The 17,807-nt window shown below is 35.4% G+C and overlaps 1 protein-coding gene across 1 annotated transcript in view; it reads right to left on the bottom strand.

Moving 5' to 3' along the window:
- LOC150101399 (protein sel-1 homolog 1-like) overlaps positions 1-17,807 on the bottom strand; it is a 279,247-nt gene that overhangs the window by 130,988 nt on the left and 130,452 nt on the right. Inside the window, exon 10 of the mRNA XM_090400935.1 lies at positions 6,906-6,974. Within this exon, the coding sequence (XP_090257061.1) occupies positions 6,906-6,974 (69 nt within the window). The remainder of the gene's footprint in view (positions 1-6,905; positions 6,975-17,807) is intronic.

The following is a 17,807-nucleotide window of genomic DNA, read 5'->3' as shown; positions in this document are numbered from 1 at the left end:
TCTTTTCTTTCACTTCCTGTGTCCACCATGGAGTTCTGATTCCGCTATCCTTACAGACAACCTCACCACATGCCTCTCTGACTGAATCAATCAGTGTTTTCTTCGGGGTTTGCCACTAAATTTCCAAGGTTTGGTTCCTGTTCTCAAACTGTTTCATTTTTAATTCAATCATGTTTGTGTATTTTAGTCCACAGTTCACATCTGAGAACTGCTCAACTTTTATTCACTTTAAAACTTTCTTATATGTTATTCTTTTCAATATGAAATTCAATTTTATCCTGCCCAAGACTAAACGATCTCTTCCAATTTCAAATCTTATGCACGCTCTGGTGTCCTGCATCAATGAGACTTTTCTTATTCCTTGTCTCTTCTCTCCCTGTGAATTTGTGCACATTTTTATGTTGGAACATGATGTTACTAATAACCAGTCCATGTCCTGAGCAAAAATCCAACAGGTATTTGCCATTATTATTAGCTTTGCTCTTTTCTCCAAATTTTCCCAAAATATTTTTGTATGTCTGACAATCATTTCCTGATCTGCTATTTAGATCCCCAACAAGGACCAACTTTTCCTTTATCATTGTGTCAGTCTTTCTCTAAAGCCTCAAAAAATTCCTCCACTTCTACCTTAGTAGAATCTTCTGTGGGACCATAGGCACAAATAAGTCACACTGTCCAGTTCCCCATTCCCATATTTGCCCACATCACTCTACCCGAGACTGCCTGCCATTCAAGAAGATTAGCCTCGTATTTAGTGTTGAATACTATGGCTACTCCTTTTCCTTGATTGTCATTGCCTGAATATAACATTTTGTATTTATTGTTCAGAAAGATCTCACCAGTTTTCCTTTTTTGTTTCAGTCACCCCTATTATGTCGATCTGATACTTATCCAATTCCTCAGCTAGCTCCATTTCTTTGCCATTCAGGCTTCTTATGTTGATAGTACCGATCTTGAACTCTGGTGATATTGCGTTGGGGTAGGTTTTAGGATTTGTTCCAGTAGCTGACTTTTCGCTGTTTGCCCTGGTTCCCTTGGGAAAACAACGGGGGGGGGGGCTTGTTTAACCAAGCAAAGGCCCAGCCAGCATGAAATTCTGTCATGTTGTACCATCATTTTTTATTTTAGTTTAAGCCAATAAAGAATACAATTTGGTCGGCTAAATCCCAAATTGCCAGCCCATCCTCGTTCGTTCAGTATCCAGGTAGATACTTAACAGGGTGCACCACGAGAAAGTGACAATTGGACATTAGGTCAGAAGTCCTGATCGTTTCTCTGCATTCCTTTAAAGGCTATGTAGAGGTCTCCTCTCAGTTATATAACTTTGATCGTTAAGCACCCCTCACTGTATTTTCTCCTATTTCAAATATGAATAAATACAGAATGATCAGTGTATTTTATCAGATCTGAAATATAAATGTAAGATTCATTAAAAGATGTAAATGTATCTAACAGGCCAAAGGGGAAACTGCAATTCAAGCCATTATCTGCAAGAAGCATCAGGAACTAGAGTCAGGAATTTTGGTGAAGGGTCAGTACGACATGGGCAAAAACTATACTCATCAACATCTTGAGACTTGATGAAAAAGGATATACTAACAGGGATGGAATGTACAGAATATTTTCAGAAATAGAGAATTGAGGCATATTACTAATATGTGGAAGTGTAGCAGGGTCACAGGGAGACAGAAACAAGATAAAACATAATCAGTTGTTATTGTTACTATAACCCACGGGATGCAAATTAGATACAGATAGCACACATCAGCAAATCAGCTCAACGAATAGGATGAGTAATTATGGAAGGCTTCAACTACTTGGACAGAAACTGGAAGGGAAAAAAAGGACATGAGAGAAAGAAAATGAAATTTATACAGCTGAGAGAATTACTTAAAACAGCATGAAAATTTGGAAGTACTGAATCTAGTGATAGAGGATTTGTTCATAACAAATTGAGAAAGACAGAGTTAGTAATTATGAAGGACTTAGGATACAGCCTGGAAGAGTGCCATGGCATAAACTACAAAGGACATTAGAAGTGAATGGTAAAGGGGTGTTAAAGAGACGTGGTATCAGACAGTATACTCAAGGATCAAGAGGTTATTCAAGTCAGTTATAATGGATAAGCAGCATCATTAAGAAGAAGCTGCAAAATGTTGTAGAGGGAATACAAACAAAGAGAAATGTAATTAGCTATTCATAATCAATACAAAGCAGATGCAAGCAAGATTACAAGCATGGTAAGGAAGGCAAAATGAAATTGAGAGGAAACTGACAAAGCAGGCAAAGGAAATACCAAAGTGGAGAGTAAAAAAAAAATGATTATGAAAGGACAAATTTAATGAATACTGAAGGTGACAGAAGCAGAAGAAATAGCTGAATTATTGATTGATCAGTTTATAAGAATTATCATCCATGTTAAGGTAATGCAGTTAACTCATATGACAAGGACAGATTAATGGAAGGTACTTTAGATATATTAAAAACCTCAATGTGAACACAAGCTCTGGACTAGATGTAAACATCATCCAATGTGTTATGAAAAATATCCTTGACTGAACTATTTAAGTCTCAGCAAATAATAGGTTTCAAGAGATGAAAAAGGACAAAATAATTGCATTATACACAGGAGGCTTCAAGACAGAGTTAGTAAATTAAATTTATCCATGTGTTGAGGCTTAAGTTCTGAGAGGACATCATTTTGGAGGCTGCTTAATGGATTGTATACAGCACTCAGAAAGGATTAAAACAGAATTTAATACTTCCTATATTTTGTTTCAGGGATTACAAAAAAATAATTAACGTATAAACAAATACCACACAATACTAAGCCAACCACATGGGTGACTCTAGAGTCCTATCTAGGTTGGATCTCTGTTGATTAGTGTTTCCCAAATCTTAGGAAGCTTAACACAACCATATTTATTTAGATTTGGGAAACAATAGTCTCTCTTTTTTGAATTTACTGTGGTGGAGCATGGTGGTTTTTTCCAAAGAGATCCTATAGTTGTATCCAAGATATGGTCAGCCAGGCCTGACTGACCATAGTCATGGTTGCAGATGTATGACTTGTGTTCCTCTAGGAGGATGGTTGCTGATCTGCCTGTCTCACCAAAGTATGCCAGCTTACAGGAACAGGGTACTTTATAAACTCCAGGCACTGAGAGAGGAGGGAGCTGATCTTTTGTAGAACAGATAAGGGGATAGCAAGTTTGCAGTGAGACTAAAATGCTGTGTGGGTTGTACTTGTTTAAAATCTTGGCTATTTTTACTGATGTGCCACGGATGTAAGGTATGGTGATGGCATTTCTAAACTCTTTCTGAAGAGATGGTCGGGGAATAGGGGAGGAACTGATTATTTTTTTAATACTATGATAGCTGTAGTCATTGGAGAGGAAGGTATTGTGTATGTGGTCGAGCTCAGTTGCAAGGGCGATTCCACTGGAACAAAGATTGTGGGCTCTCTTGGTTAGAGTTTTAATAATGCCATATTGTTGAGCGGGGTGGTGGGAGAGCTTATGAATGTATCTGCCTGTGTGCTTAGGTTATACATGCTTAGTTACACACTTTCCTAACAGTACGCTTTCCTTCACTGAAAACCTATGCACACAGGCAGATACATTCACAAACTCTCCCACCACCACCCTGCTTAACAATATGGCATTATTAAAACTCTAACCAAAAGACCCCACAACCTTTGTTCCAGAGGAACCACCCTTGCAACTGAGCTTGACCACACCTTCCACTCCAATGGCTACAGTGATCATAGTGTTATAAAAAATAATCAGTCCCCCCCCCCCATCTCTTCAGAAAGAGTTTAGAAATGCCATCACCATACCCTACATCCGTGGCACATCAGTAAAAATAGCTAAGATTTTAAAAAAGTACAACCTACACACAGCATTTAAGTCTCACCATAAACTTGCTATCCTTATCTGTTCTACAAAAGATCAGCTCCCTCCTCTCTCAGTCCCTGGAGTTTATAAAGTACCCTGTTCCTGTAAGCTGGCGTACTTTGGACAGACAGGCAGATCAACAACCATCCACCTAGAGGAACACAAATCTTACATCTGCAACCACGACTATAGTCAGTCAGGCCTGGCTGACCATGACTTGAATACAACCATGCTCCACCACAGTAAATTCAAAAAAAAGAGAGACTATTTTTAGAATCCGCAGCAGCTCTCAGAAATCAACCAAATCTAAATAAATACAATTGCGTTAAGCTTCGGGAAACACTAATCAACAGAGATCCCACCTTACATTCCAGGCCACCAACAGCTGTCCATAGAGGCACTTCACCTAGATAGGACTCTAGAGTCATCCACGTGATTGGCTTAGTATTGTGTGGTATTTGTGTATATGTTACATTAGTTTTTTGTAATCCCTGAAGATGTCTCAGTGACAGACGAAATATAGGAAGTATTAAATTCTGTTTTAATCCTTTCTAAGGGCTGTATACAATCCATTAAGTTTCCAACATTATAAATTATATTTACCAACACCTTGGGAGTGGTGGTTAGGGTAATGAGAAAGTTAATCAAAGCTCAGGAATTGGATAAGAATATCATATATTATGAGAAACAACAGAACTATGCAAAGGATAGGTGTTACCTTTATAAGCTACTCACTTTCTATAATTTTTATAAAAAACAGTTGAGTTGGTTGATGGGAATAATGGCTACACTGTGATACTCCTAGACTTTGCAAAGACATCTGACAAGATACTTCAAAGAATCCTATTATGTAAACCAAAACCAATGGATTAATATGAGGGTGGTGATAAGGATACCATGGAGGGAGCTGATGGACAGATAGCAAACAGTATTATGTGGCAGAATAAAGGAGAAAGCAAGTAACAAGTAATGTGCCAGAGTGCTCTGTAATTGAGTCACTAATGTTTAATTTGTACATTAATGATACTACATATGATTTTAGGAGGAACATCCAGTTCTTTGCTAATGATGCTCCAGGAAGAGTAAGAGTTAAAAAGTGATTTAATCATCCTGCAGAATTGTTACAATTAAATGACAATGTGGCAAAGGATATCCGATTACAGTTCAGTGTGGTAAAGTCAAAAGGTTTAGGCTGAAAAGATCATCAGCATGTAAGAAATTGATGAGGCTAGACCACAGCATACAAAAAACCAAAGTTCAAAAGACATATCACTGAAGTGTGCAAAATATCAGCAACGATCACTTGTATGTTGAAGAATATGTAATAAGTTTTCAATGAAATTTCATCTGGATTGCTATACAGAGATTTGGATGCTTGAGTTATAGGATCCAAAAGCAGGAGAAAAAAATGGTGACATGTCTGTGGAATGTCTCCTATAAGGATAGAAAGTCTGAAGGTTTGTATGCTACAAAATTATTTGATAGGTGAAAATGGAGAAGGGATGGGAGATATGATAAACAAAATATAAACCTTCAATGGCACAGACATATTAGCACATTATCGAAGAGCAAAAAGGATATACTTAATGACATTTAAAATCAAACATCTGAACACTCCTTGAGGGTACATATCAGAAAATTGATCATTGATGATAAAAATCAAACAGATATTTTGGAGTAAATCATATAAGTCCATCTCCAGTAAATTCATTATGATTCAATTAATTCAAATAAAGAATGATGAACAATCAACACTGTCCAATAATTTGCGATCTTCATAAACCAATATTCCCCCGAATACTAATGTGGAGAAAATGTCTTATTCTATACATGTTAGGGATTTTTAAGCATGTTGCAAAGATATTTTAAAAGTTTCGTCCAGCCTCTGTAGCCTGCAACAAACTTTCTAGTTTACTGTCCACCACCAACAATAGGCTCTCAACCCAACCTTGCCTGGAGTTTGTATAAGGTTCACAATTTAACCACCACGAAACATTTTTAATTTTAACAAAAGTATACCAGTAATTTTTTTTTTTTTTAATGAAGCGGGAAGAAACATATGGTAATTGTAAGCCATTTATTTTTTTCCCCTTCTCATGCAATAATTTCCATGGCATTACTACTTACAGAAACTGCAGATTTTTAAAATGCATACTGTTGAAGATAAAACTTCATTATTGCTACAGAAATGAAACTATATTTTCAGGAATGTTTAGTAAAAGGATCTTTCTGTATAACTGAAACTGCACAAATGGAATGGTACTATTAGAGCAGCAGTATTAATTTTAGGAATGAAAACATAACGGAGTATGCAGGTGCAGACAGTTAAAGAGTAATCATTTTAACACTGAGAATAACGATCAGAACTTTCTCCACCTTTGCTACGAGTTGCCCTAGTTTATACTATATACTTGAACTACGTGCTTTAGCTTACGCTAGTAGTTGCCGATACTTTTATAGTTACTATATTCGGCATGAAACTCTTTAATTCCAATCTTTGAGTTTCTTATTCAGTTTTAAAACAATGTGGGATTTAATATCCCCTTAATTTAAATAATCATTTTAACATCCGTATGTGTCATTATAATTTGCATATACCTGATGTATCAAAGTTAATTAGGTACAACCAACCAAAAAGTTTTAACAATCTTGACATCAGATATAAATATTCAATAGTTCTGTAATTCATTAGAATATCCCAAATTATCAAATATATGTCAGAGATAAATATTCACTAGCTGTTCTATAATTCAAAACACAGCTCCTAGGAGATGTATTACTGTTTTACATTATGAGAAGAGGTCACTATCCAGACTGGTTTCGACCTTTGAGGTCTCATCAGTTGGTATTCCAGGTCTACCTACTCACTGATGAGACTTCAATAAAGTTCGAAAACAGTCTGGGTAGTGACCTCTCCTCATAATGTAAAACAGTGTACTATAATTCATTAAAATATTCTGTCAACTACAAACTTTATACAAAATAGTATGTAATGATTTCAAAACACACCTTTCCTAAAAATGCCATAGCATTGGCATTACCTGCATCTGCTGCCTGCATGAAATAGTTCAAAGCACGCTAGAAAAAAAAATAATAATAATGAAATTTATTTTACAAAAGTTTGGTTACAGAAATTCGTACAACCTAATCATTAACCATTTTTACTTTATTATATAGAATATTATCAAGAAGTCCTGAGATTGATTTATCCAGTAAACTTTTACCTGCAAAGTATGTGAATAAACAAGTCCTTATTATTATGGGCAACTCTAAGGAGTCCTTAGACTCATCGAGGGAGTCAAGAACAACTATTCAACGTTCACAAAGTATCTATCATACTTTGCCTTGAACTCATTCACAGTTATGTCACCCACAACAGACTCTGGCAGCTTATTCCACTCATTCACCACTCTCCAAGTAAAAAACTAAAAAACCTAGCTCTAACACCCTTGCTAACCATACTCTTGCCCAGTTTCCATGGATGGCCCCTAGTCCTCCCATCACCAGGCCTGTTCTCAAAAATGTAGTAATTTGAATGTCTTAATCATATCACCCCTTTTCCACCTATCAACCAATTTCTTCAACCCACAAATCTTCAACCTGTTCTCATAAGATTCATTCCATAGACCTGCTTTCATCTTGGTCACTCGTCCCTAAATCCTCTCCACCTCCACCCCATCAAGTAAAAACCCTGGCACCCAAATCTGGGCACAGTAGTCAAGATGGGGTCTTATCAAGGCTCGATACAGAGGAATCAGAGATCCCACCTTACATTCCAGGCCACCTACAACTGTCCATAGAGGCGCTTCACCTAGATATGACTCTAGATTCATCCACGTCGTTGGCTTAGTATTGTGTGGTATTTGTGTATATGTTACATTAATACATTACGCAAACAAAATTAATGGCAGATTTTTAAAAAGCTATATACGTGCATAAATTGGACATCTCGTTAACCAAGTAGTTAATGAACATACTTTTAAACTAACATAATGCATGTTTGAATGTTTCATTAGGCACAGACATTTGTGAATGTCTTCAGATTGAAGATGAATTCTGCTCCCAGTGTGTGAGAGTCACTAACACATACTCTAAATTATGTAAAAAAAAATAAAAATACAAAATAACTCTTAACCCAACTACAGTGCTAATGTAATATAGGTTTATAACCTTTCAGAATGGGAGCTGCACAAAAAGATTGGATAAAAAAAATTTTTAAAAATCATAACAGTATAATGTGATGTGTTAAGGATCTGAGCAGCTCTGCTATTTTAAGGATGGATGCCAAATATTACATTTCATATCAATATAATATAACAACAAGCTTATTATGCTTAGGAGCATCCCCTATTTTTTTTTTTTTTAGTTTGTTGGCTTAGTCCTTTTAGTTTAGTGATTGAGACTTAATCATGAAATGTGCATTAAAATTCAACATTCCATCAGAAACAACATACATTTTGAATAAAACATACCTTGAAATTATACTTAAGGTAGAAATGCAATCCTTAGTACTTACACTATCTTCACAAAACGTTTTGTATATATAATCTGATATTTAATTTAAGACTAAAGATATAAAAGGTTTAAAGATTAAATTTTTATTTCTCCATGTATTTAAACACAAGAAAAGGATGAATACATAAAGATGGATGATACTTTAGAATTGTGATTATATGAGCTATTTTAACATGCCATCCTCTTCAGAATCATGACGAGTGCTCTCCAGAGAAAAAGAAAAGAAAGAGGAATAAAAAAAAGGTCGGCCTGGTTGGCTGAGTGGTTAGCATATCCGCTCTCCAGCCAAAAGGATGCAGGTTCGAATTCCGCTGTGGGCCTGGATGTTTGTGATTGTCTGAAAATACTGGTGGCATTGGTGTAGTTGCACTCCCTCGATGAGTCTTTGAACTCCCTGGAAGAGTCACGTAATAATAATAAAAAACTAGGGTCAAAAACTAGTGAAAAAAAAAAAAGGGATGTTCTAAATATGGAAAGTACCTATATGGAAAGTACCTATATTTCCATATAGGTACTTTCCATAAGTACCTATATGGAAATATAGGTACTTATACAGATTTTAAAAATGACAAATTAATATGTTATAGAAATTTGAAGATATATCTAATAAATCTTAGTATATAAATCTCAGGCAGACTGATAAAAGCAGTAACTGTGACTGTACTCATTAATAAAATGAGGAAAATCTACTAAAATATACAGAACTTAAGATGAACAATCTTCACAATCTAAATAAGAACATTTTCTCTTTATCAATTCTGTACATATAATTCCACCACAGTTCAATTACAGAGACTTAAATTAGTAAAATTTGTTGTTCTCTCTATTCATGATGTTTGCTACTGAGATATTAACATTTGACTTTCAATTTTGCTGTAACCCATATAAGCATACAGGTGATGGCATCTTAAGAGAGATGGGCTGACCTAGTTACAATGTCTGTAGCTTCAGTTCTACAGATCCTGAAGTGGCTTGGAATCCAATACAGGTGAATATCCAAATGAAGTCTCCAGATTTGATGTAAGAGGTGCTGGATTTGAGAGAGCACTGGAGAACTTAATGAGTATAAATAATGCACCTCTAGTAGCAATTTATCTGTATATAATATAACGCAAGTTCTACGGCATATAGCTCAGCAGTGTTATTGCAACATTCAAGTGGGATCCAATTGGATATTATATTGTCTGGAAAGACAGCAGCAGACCCCCCCCCCACACACACACACCACCACCACCACCAGACATTGATCAAACTATATGTAGATAGGCAGTAAATCAGAGTATTCTATGTCTGAAGGAATCTGCTGGTAAACAGAAAGAGAGATGGAATGGTTTCCTAAACAGCACAAAAAGAAGCTGCATAATGGAATGCATCTGTGCCAAGGTGATAGTGTTCAAAGGAATTTGAAGAATATCGTCTAGAGATCTAATTCTTTTATATGTAGCCCTAAGGAGCCATGTAAAAGTATGTCATATGTTATATTAAATTTTCAGGGATTTAATTTTGCTACACACAGCAAAGATAGCTATTGTCATTAAAACAAAGATGGTGGATGATTCATTTTGATGGAAACTAGAAACAGGTGATGTTTGGAATGCTTTAATAAATTAAAAATGGCAAACATCACCTGTTTCTAGTTTCCATCCAAGTGAATCATTCACCCCTTGTGGATGATTCTTGTTTTAATCCTTTATCCAAGTGTAAGCAAGCAAAGTTTGCATGTGAAGTAACTTCACAACTGGACAACTCCTATAGAGGCTAATGACTTCATATCACTTGCTTTAGTATCCCATAATGCAAAGCACACATACCTTACGGACATGTATAATACTAGGCATTATGGGAAGAGTCACTACCCAGACCAGTTTCAACCTTCATTGAGATATCATCAGTGAGAGCTGACCTAGATATAGAGATAGATAAATATATGTTAAAATATTTATATGGAAATATGACTTCTGCAGTACTTTAACCTTGGTATCACTTCTGGGTCTGGCTCCACTGATGAGACCTCCAATAAATGTCAAAATCGGTCTGAGTAGTGACCCTTCCATAATGCATGTCCATAAGGATATGGGCTTTGAATTATGGGATACTAAAAGGTAAGTGATGTGAAGTCATTAGCTTCTAATACGAGCTGCCCTGTCCTGAAAATACTTCAGGTGAAAACTTTGTTTGCTTACACTTGAAGGATTAAATCAAGAATATAATTTCTTGGCATCTTTTATTTAAAATTTGAAATGCTTCACTTAAGATTTTAATCGCCTAATAGTGGATAGGATCCAATGACTTAAGTGCAAACTTGGGATCGACAACTTAGTCCTGAATTGGATAAGTGCTTGGTAGTTGGAATAAAGAACACTAGTCTGCATTCCAAGAGGCAAAAGACAGGGTATGAGATATGTTCATTGCTCTCTGGTACTTACCTATTAGGATTTTGCATCGAATGTGAATTCAAAGTACTTTGTCTTTGTCACAACTGGGACCAATACTGGTCTCAGTCTAAACTCTGGGTCAGACTATATTTGCAGCAAAATATGCCTAAAAAAGCCTTCTGCGGCAAAAACCTGGAACACTTTGAAGGAATCCAGATAGAAAAGTGGTCAATGGCTTGCTGCAAGGTCGTTCTGAGACCCTTATATTGCAAGAATGGAATAAGATGGAAAGTCATCTACACAGAGCACTGTTTACGTTAGCAGTTATATTATCATATTAATTTTGACTGTAAATAGCATGACACTTAAAACTGATTCCTGTGGGACATAATCTCCTCTTAAAGAAAGACTTTAGTTCCCCACTTAAATTTCAAAGATTTGGACAGACCTAGTGTTTGATAGGTTTTCCTTCTAAGACCAAAGTCATGTAAGTTTATGAGTATAACAAGCCTTCAAATATTGCCATATGTTTTTCCATATCAAAGGAAACTGATAAAAGTGCTCGTTTTTAAGAAAAAAATCTCTGATGAATGCTTCCAGTCTAATGAGATGATCCAGTGTTGATGTTTTCAGAGGATAGCATGTCTTAGTGAAAAAAAAAAATTATTACTCTTCCTAGATCTCAAATAGAGAACTAGTCAGAGCTACTGGATGATGGCTGATTTGAATGCTCGGATGCTCACCTGGCTTTAGAAAGTCAATAATAATTGCTTTTCCAGGAATTCAGCACTCTATTCACAGAAAATTCTGTTAGAGGGGAAGAATAGCTGATCCATGAAAGACAGTGATAAATAATTAACCATCTCATAACAGATATCATCTGGTCAAATGGCAGTTGCTCAACTCTGAAGCAAAAGCAGCTTTAAATTCTTGTTTCTCGAATGGCATTATTTCTTATAAGTTCCAAGCCATTCAAAGTGAAAAAAAAATTTTTTTGAAGGAACTCAAGGAGAGTAAAAAAAATATCACCAATGTTTTAGTGAAACTCTTCCCAACAATGCCAGAAATTATACATCCAACATTAAAAGTGGGTAAATGGTAAAATTGCCTTTAATTTTCCAGGTTTTATCCTATACCTCATTTGTGTTGATGAGGTTACAGAAGATGTGTACTTGATTGATCCAAGAATACTGGATCCATCCAAGATTGGATGTATTATGCTTGAGAACATTGAAAGCAGTCAGATTCAATTGTTGTGGGGTGTCTGCAGAAGATACCCCAAGCTTTATTTTGAGTTTTCTCAGATGCTGTGCATTCAACATTCCACAATGGTTTAGGGAAAGGCGAAAATCAAAAAGATGTTTTAAATATTGAAGCTGGTGGCAGCTTCTATTACACATTCTATAAGATGATTCATTACATTATAAATAAGAGAAAAGCAAACTATCATAGAACTCAATTCTTCTAATGATGAAAAGGTGAGCCAGCCAACTTGCTCTATTTGCCATTGTTATATCTGATGGTGAACATGAATGGCCATGTAAAAGAGTGGATATCATGGGAAAATGATCATTTCCATGTAAACTATCCGTTTCTCACTTAAACATGGGAAAAGGAAGGTGAATGGGTTATTAAGTCAACATCATTGAATGTTTGGATAAAAAATGGTGTTTTCTGTGTGTGCATGTAAGTGAGAGATTGTTATTGTCAATGCTTAAGAGATACTTGTAGCATAATTTTAACACTAGATTACACAAACACACAAGGAAATAAAATGAACTTTAATTGCCATATTTCAATCTGAAATTTACAGGTCATCATCAGTAGCAGTAAGGCTAGTAGTATACAACGTGCAGCTCAAAAGTTTTGAGACAATCAATATAAAACAATTAATAAATATATCATCTTAATTTTAGGTTAATTTCAAAGAAGACTCCTCCTTGACTGATGCACTTGTTTGATCATTCAGACAATTTGCTGATACCCTCCAAAATTGTCATTTTTGAACTGCTGTTCAGCTGCTTTGTAGATGGACTCTGAATCTCACTGTTTGGAAATTATCTTTTAACAAAAATTTAAATTTTGAGAAAAGAAAATAACCGGCTGAAGCAAGGTCTGGAAAATAGGGTGGGTAGTGAAAGGCAGCAACTTTCCTACTTGCCAAAAATTGCTTCACAACTGAAAGTGCAGTGATGAAGCATGAACCAATCATTGGATTGGTACAATGCTGGTCTCACTCGATTCGTTCTTTTAATAGATGATGCAAAACATCTTTATAAAATTCTGCATTGATATTTTGACCCTTAGGAACAAACTTGATGAATAACTCCTTTTGGATCAAAAAAGACTGAGCATTGTTTTCACTCAAGATTTTTGAAAACACAGCTTCTTGGGTTTTGGTGAATTTTTTTCCACCAAGTCTGCACTCTATCGCTTCATTGCAGGATCATACATGAAACGCCATGTTTCATCACCAGTAACAGTTCTGTTCCAGAAGGTCTTGACATGAAGCAACCTGATCCTGTCTCTGCTCTACTATTCATCACTTACAACACATAAAAACCTTCATTCACAAAATGTATGTTAACAACTGCTTAACACAGGCTACTGATAGTCGGTAACGTGACAGCCTAAGGTTTGCTACAAACATTTCCAGTGTTGGCCAACAGATAGTGTGCACGATATGTGTGAGCTGTAGCAACTGATATATATTATTATTACAAACACCTCCTGGAGTGACGTCTAATGAGGCTTTCTCTGATTTTTGATAAAACGATAAGGTTATTATGATTTAGATTAGCAAGACTTTGGCACCGTCACTAAATAAATCTTCCAACTTGAAGTGACATCAATGGAATAAGATTCTGTAGCCATGTTACCCAAATAGGTTGATCTACCAACCTCTAGTGTATGGGCTCAACTAAAAAAAAAAAAAAAAAAAAAGTTACACTAGAACAGATCTCCAAGATTTCTTAAGAAGTGTGGGATTTATTTTCTTGTAATTCCCCCCCACACACACAGAACAGCCAGTTTGTCCAAAATAGGAAAGGTGGCAATCACAGGAAATGTGACAGATGCCAGTAAGAGAAAGAGAGGACTGTTTATCTTTAGAAGAGGGGGAACCATGAAGAGCTTGTTGAACAGAATAAATGTAGTCACTAGATGTATTTCTTGAGATTCTTGAAATTGGTTCAGAAATGCCAGAAATATATAAAACTAGGACTCTCTGCATTTCAGGATTGTTGGAGGAAGGTTTGAAAGAATCAAAAACACATTGTGAAGTCTGCTTTCAGAAGCCATTCAAGTTGCATAATATGTTGGATGGTGAGAAGTTCTATCTTGAGAGCTCATGAGCTGGAGCACAGAGCATGAGCCCAATGTAGTAGAAATTTTATTATTCCAATTTTTTGGGAAGGATGGTGGGCAGATTGTGTGTAGCAACCAGTGAAGATAGGTCTGCAATATATGGAGGAAGTTAGTAGAACTGAAGAGAGTGAGAGCAAATATCTAAGAATGGGGTTTATTGTTCTTTTCTATTCTCATGGCAAAATTTATCTGGGAGTACAGATTCTTTTTCCAGAAAGGCTGGTAAGGTGTCTTTCCTATGGGGCCAAACAGCAGAAACATCTATGTAGCACACTCAAAAGGAAGGTTGAGAAAGATTGAGGCTGTCTGGAGGAGAAAAGGATTTCTTTTAAATGTTCAAGATTAAAATTTGCTTCTATGGGCTTCCTATAGAAGCCCCATCTATTTGTTTGTGAAGTCCATTCTAGCAGTAGAAATAATCAGAATGGATTACAAAGTTACAAATAATTTAACTATACTTGTAGGAAAAGCTTGCGCAAGCAAATGGAGGAAATCTTCAAGAAGCAGGTTGGTGAATCAGGATTCAACATAAAAACTAACCATTGAATCTGTTAGTAAGGATAAATTCCTCACTTTTTTGCTAGAAAATCTTAAGAGTTTCTTATGAAGAAGTGAGAATTGCCAATTTATGAATTTAATAGTCAGAATAAAAACTTGGCTATGCAATAAGTAGGACAACCAATGAAGTCTATAATCAGGCAGAGAAGCACACCTTTATGGATCTTTGAGTATAAAAGTGAGGATGGGCTACAAAGTAGGGATTTAGTTTATCTATGGTACCTCTGTCAAGATTCATGACCTCATCAAGCAGTGAGTTAGTTTTTTTCTTTAGTTGACTACTCATGGGAATGTAGTCACTTCCTGATATGTGGGTCTATTACATGTTAGAGATTTTTCTTTTATATTTAAAAAAGAAATGACCACAGTAGCTTTTCCTTTATCAGTTTTGCTAACAGTGAGATGGCTGAGGTTGGAAGATTTGAATTTCTGCCAGACAAATGTTAGAAAAGCAGAGAAGTTTGGCTTTAAATAGTACAGAGGAGACTTCTAGGTGATGTTTTTTTGGTATCATCAATGGTGATGATTGGATAAATTACTTTCAATATTGAGGAAGAAATCCAAATATTGTAACTGAAGTATCCCTTAAGCATTGTTTATTATTCCTGAAGAACTAAGAAATCTAGAAAAGTAGTCCACTGTCCAACAAGGTTAACTCTGAACTCAGATTCCTTTCCTTAAAAAATGACACAACTGAAGATAATTCCTAACTTCACGAAACTCAAAGAAACTATAAAATCTCCTGACACTCTTATTTATTTCTCTGCAAGCTATTTTTTGCTGATGTGTAATCAACTTCAATCAGCCAAACATGATCTTGCAATTCATATTCATCTCATCACTAAGCTACAAGAGGTGATTATCTCCATGTTAGACCTTCAACTATTAAATAAAGGTAGCTCTCATATAAAGCGGATGTTAGGTTCCACAGAAATGCTGAGTTATGCAAGACTCAGTACACATAGAAAAAGTAGGGTTATGTTCTGAAATTTTTTTTTTTTTTTAAATTATACAAACAACAATGACATATCCAACAAAAAAATATATATATATTTTTATTTAATTCAGGTAATTCATGTGAGTTAAGAAAACATAAACTATGAAACAAATACATAGAATAAACTTATAAAAATTACAGATTGTACGGAAACTTCATTGCACATAATGCATAAATATTTTCTGCAAAATAAAATAAAGTGCATATTTTAGTCGCACGAGTGTCCAGACAACGTCATCACATGAAATCTCTTGGACATCATTTGTATAATTCTCATTGCATACTTCTGGTTTAGTTATCAAGAAGTCAGTAATAAGACCTTGCTTACCACTATGCTGCAATTTTTTTATTAAGTTCATAACATGGAGCTAAACAAATATCCACTTGTCTTGTGAATTTTCCCGAGCGCTGCATTGAGTGATCATTATTCGCAAAATAAATTCCTCTCTTGCCAAGTCCAATCCTTCTGCTAATTTCTTTAAACTGAATTCTTTAACGGATTCATCACAATCTAAATCTTCGGCAGAACTTTCCCTGCCATTTGGTTCAACGCCATCTATTAATCGTACCAGTTCCTCCTCATTTAAATCTGTTTCCCCATCAATTAATTCACTAATTTCAGTTTCAACCATATCACCAAAACCCTCTAAGTGGCCATTACTATAAAAATAAATTTTTTACATAAAAAACCATTACATATTGTATGTAACTCAACAGAAAATAAAGTGCTCAGCTTGAGATTAACATACTTATGATTTTTAATGTGCTTTCCTGGCAGAAAATGAAGACAACTTTCAACAATCAACACTTTATATGGTAAACAATTGATGTACATATGTGCTAAAGGGTATTTCCCCTAATATAAATTCGCTACTTATAACTACATGCATGATACAGGCAGAGGCAAATTTCACGAAGATAAAATTTGATTTTTAAGTCACATGGCGAAAAATATATGAAAAGATAAAGGGTTTCTACAATTTGTAGAACGTGTTATATCGAAACCGCATTGTACAAGGATTACTACAATTTGTAGACCACGTTGTATAAGTACCGCATTATACAAGGGTTAACTGTATAGTTGAAACTACCTCCAAACACTTTCCCCAATCTTCATTTAATAAACAAAACATAAACTACAACTAGATAGCAAATGAGTAAATTTAACAATCTACTTATTAAGCAAAGATCTTATTTCTTACCAAACAAAAAATGGGTGGTCAATACCTCACGCCATGCAGTAACCATCAACTTCTGCAGGAGGGTCTTGATGTTAATGTTCTGGGAGAATACACATTTCCATTCTAGGATTGCCTTCATTATTTTGATAAAACCATCTGACTTCCAATGATGTGAGGTATTATTTTTTATCAATTTTGGATTTTTCCTTTTTGATGAATTATGGATGGCCAGTGTTATCTGTTCCTCCTCAAAAAAAAAAAAAAATATATTCAAGACATTCAAATTCAACTCCATCCAGGAGAGTGGAAATTTCCATACTTTTATTTTCTTCTGAAGAAAGAGGTATTTATCCCATCCTAACAGTGAGTCTGGAGGCAAGTCCTTAATGCTTTGGGATGCACATTCCATTATTTTTTTTTTTTTAAGTAGCAAGTTTTGGTGTGTTTTCAGAAGTGAGGCTATTTTATTTTTATTCAACTTTACTGAGATAACAAGTAAACCATACCATTCAAGGACGATGTAACTGAGAAGGAAGGACAATCATATGTGTTAGTGTTTTTTTTTTTTTTTAACTATACCTTCTCAGCATAAGAGGATTTTCAACTAGATGTTGTAATATCTTCCTCTGCCTCCTGATACAATGTATTCTGTTTTGTCTCAATCTCTTTCTATTCCTTTCATGTTTGGCATGCTCGGGTCTAGGCTGGATAATCTCTTTTGCAGTTATCACATTTGCATATTTTGCTTTTGAAATCATTATTTTCATGCTCAATTAATAAAAAGGGTTTGGGGTGTACAGTGTGCATTTGCTGATGCTAGAGGTTTGGACATTAAATATAAAGATGATGTTCCTCATCAGAACAGTGAGGAGGTCTCACTGGTATCACTGTAAAAGTTAATTTTGTGGGAAAGATAACA

The sequence above is a fragment of the Typopeltis vanoorti genome, chromosome 11 (genome assembly GCF_054136105.1).
Source record: "Typopeltis vanoorti isolate ZY-2024b chromosome 11, IOZ_Tvanoo_1.0, whole genome shotgun sequence".
Lineage (NCBI taxonomy): Eukaryota > Metazoa > Arthropoda > Arachnida > Uropygi > Thelyphonidae > Typopeltis > Typopeltis vanoorti.
This window is presented reverse-complemented; position numbering and strand designations above follow the sequence as displayed.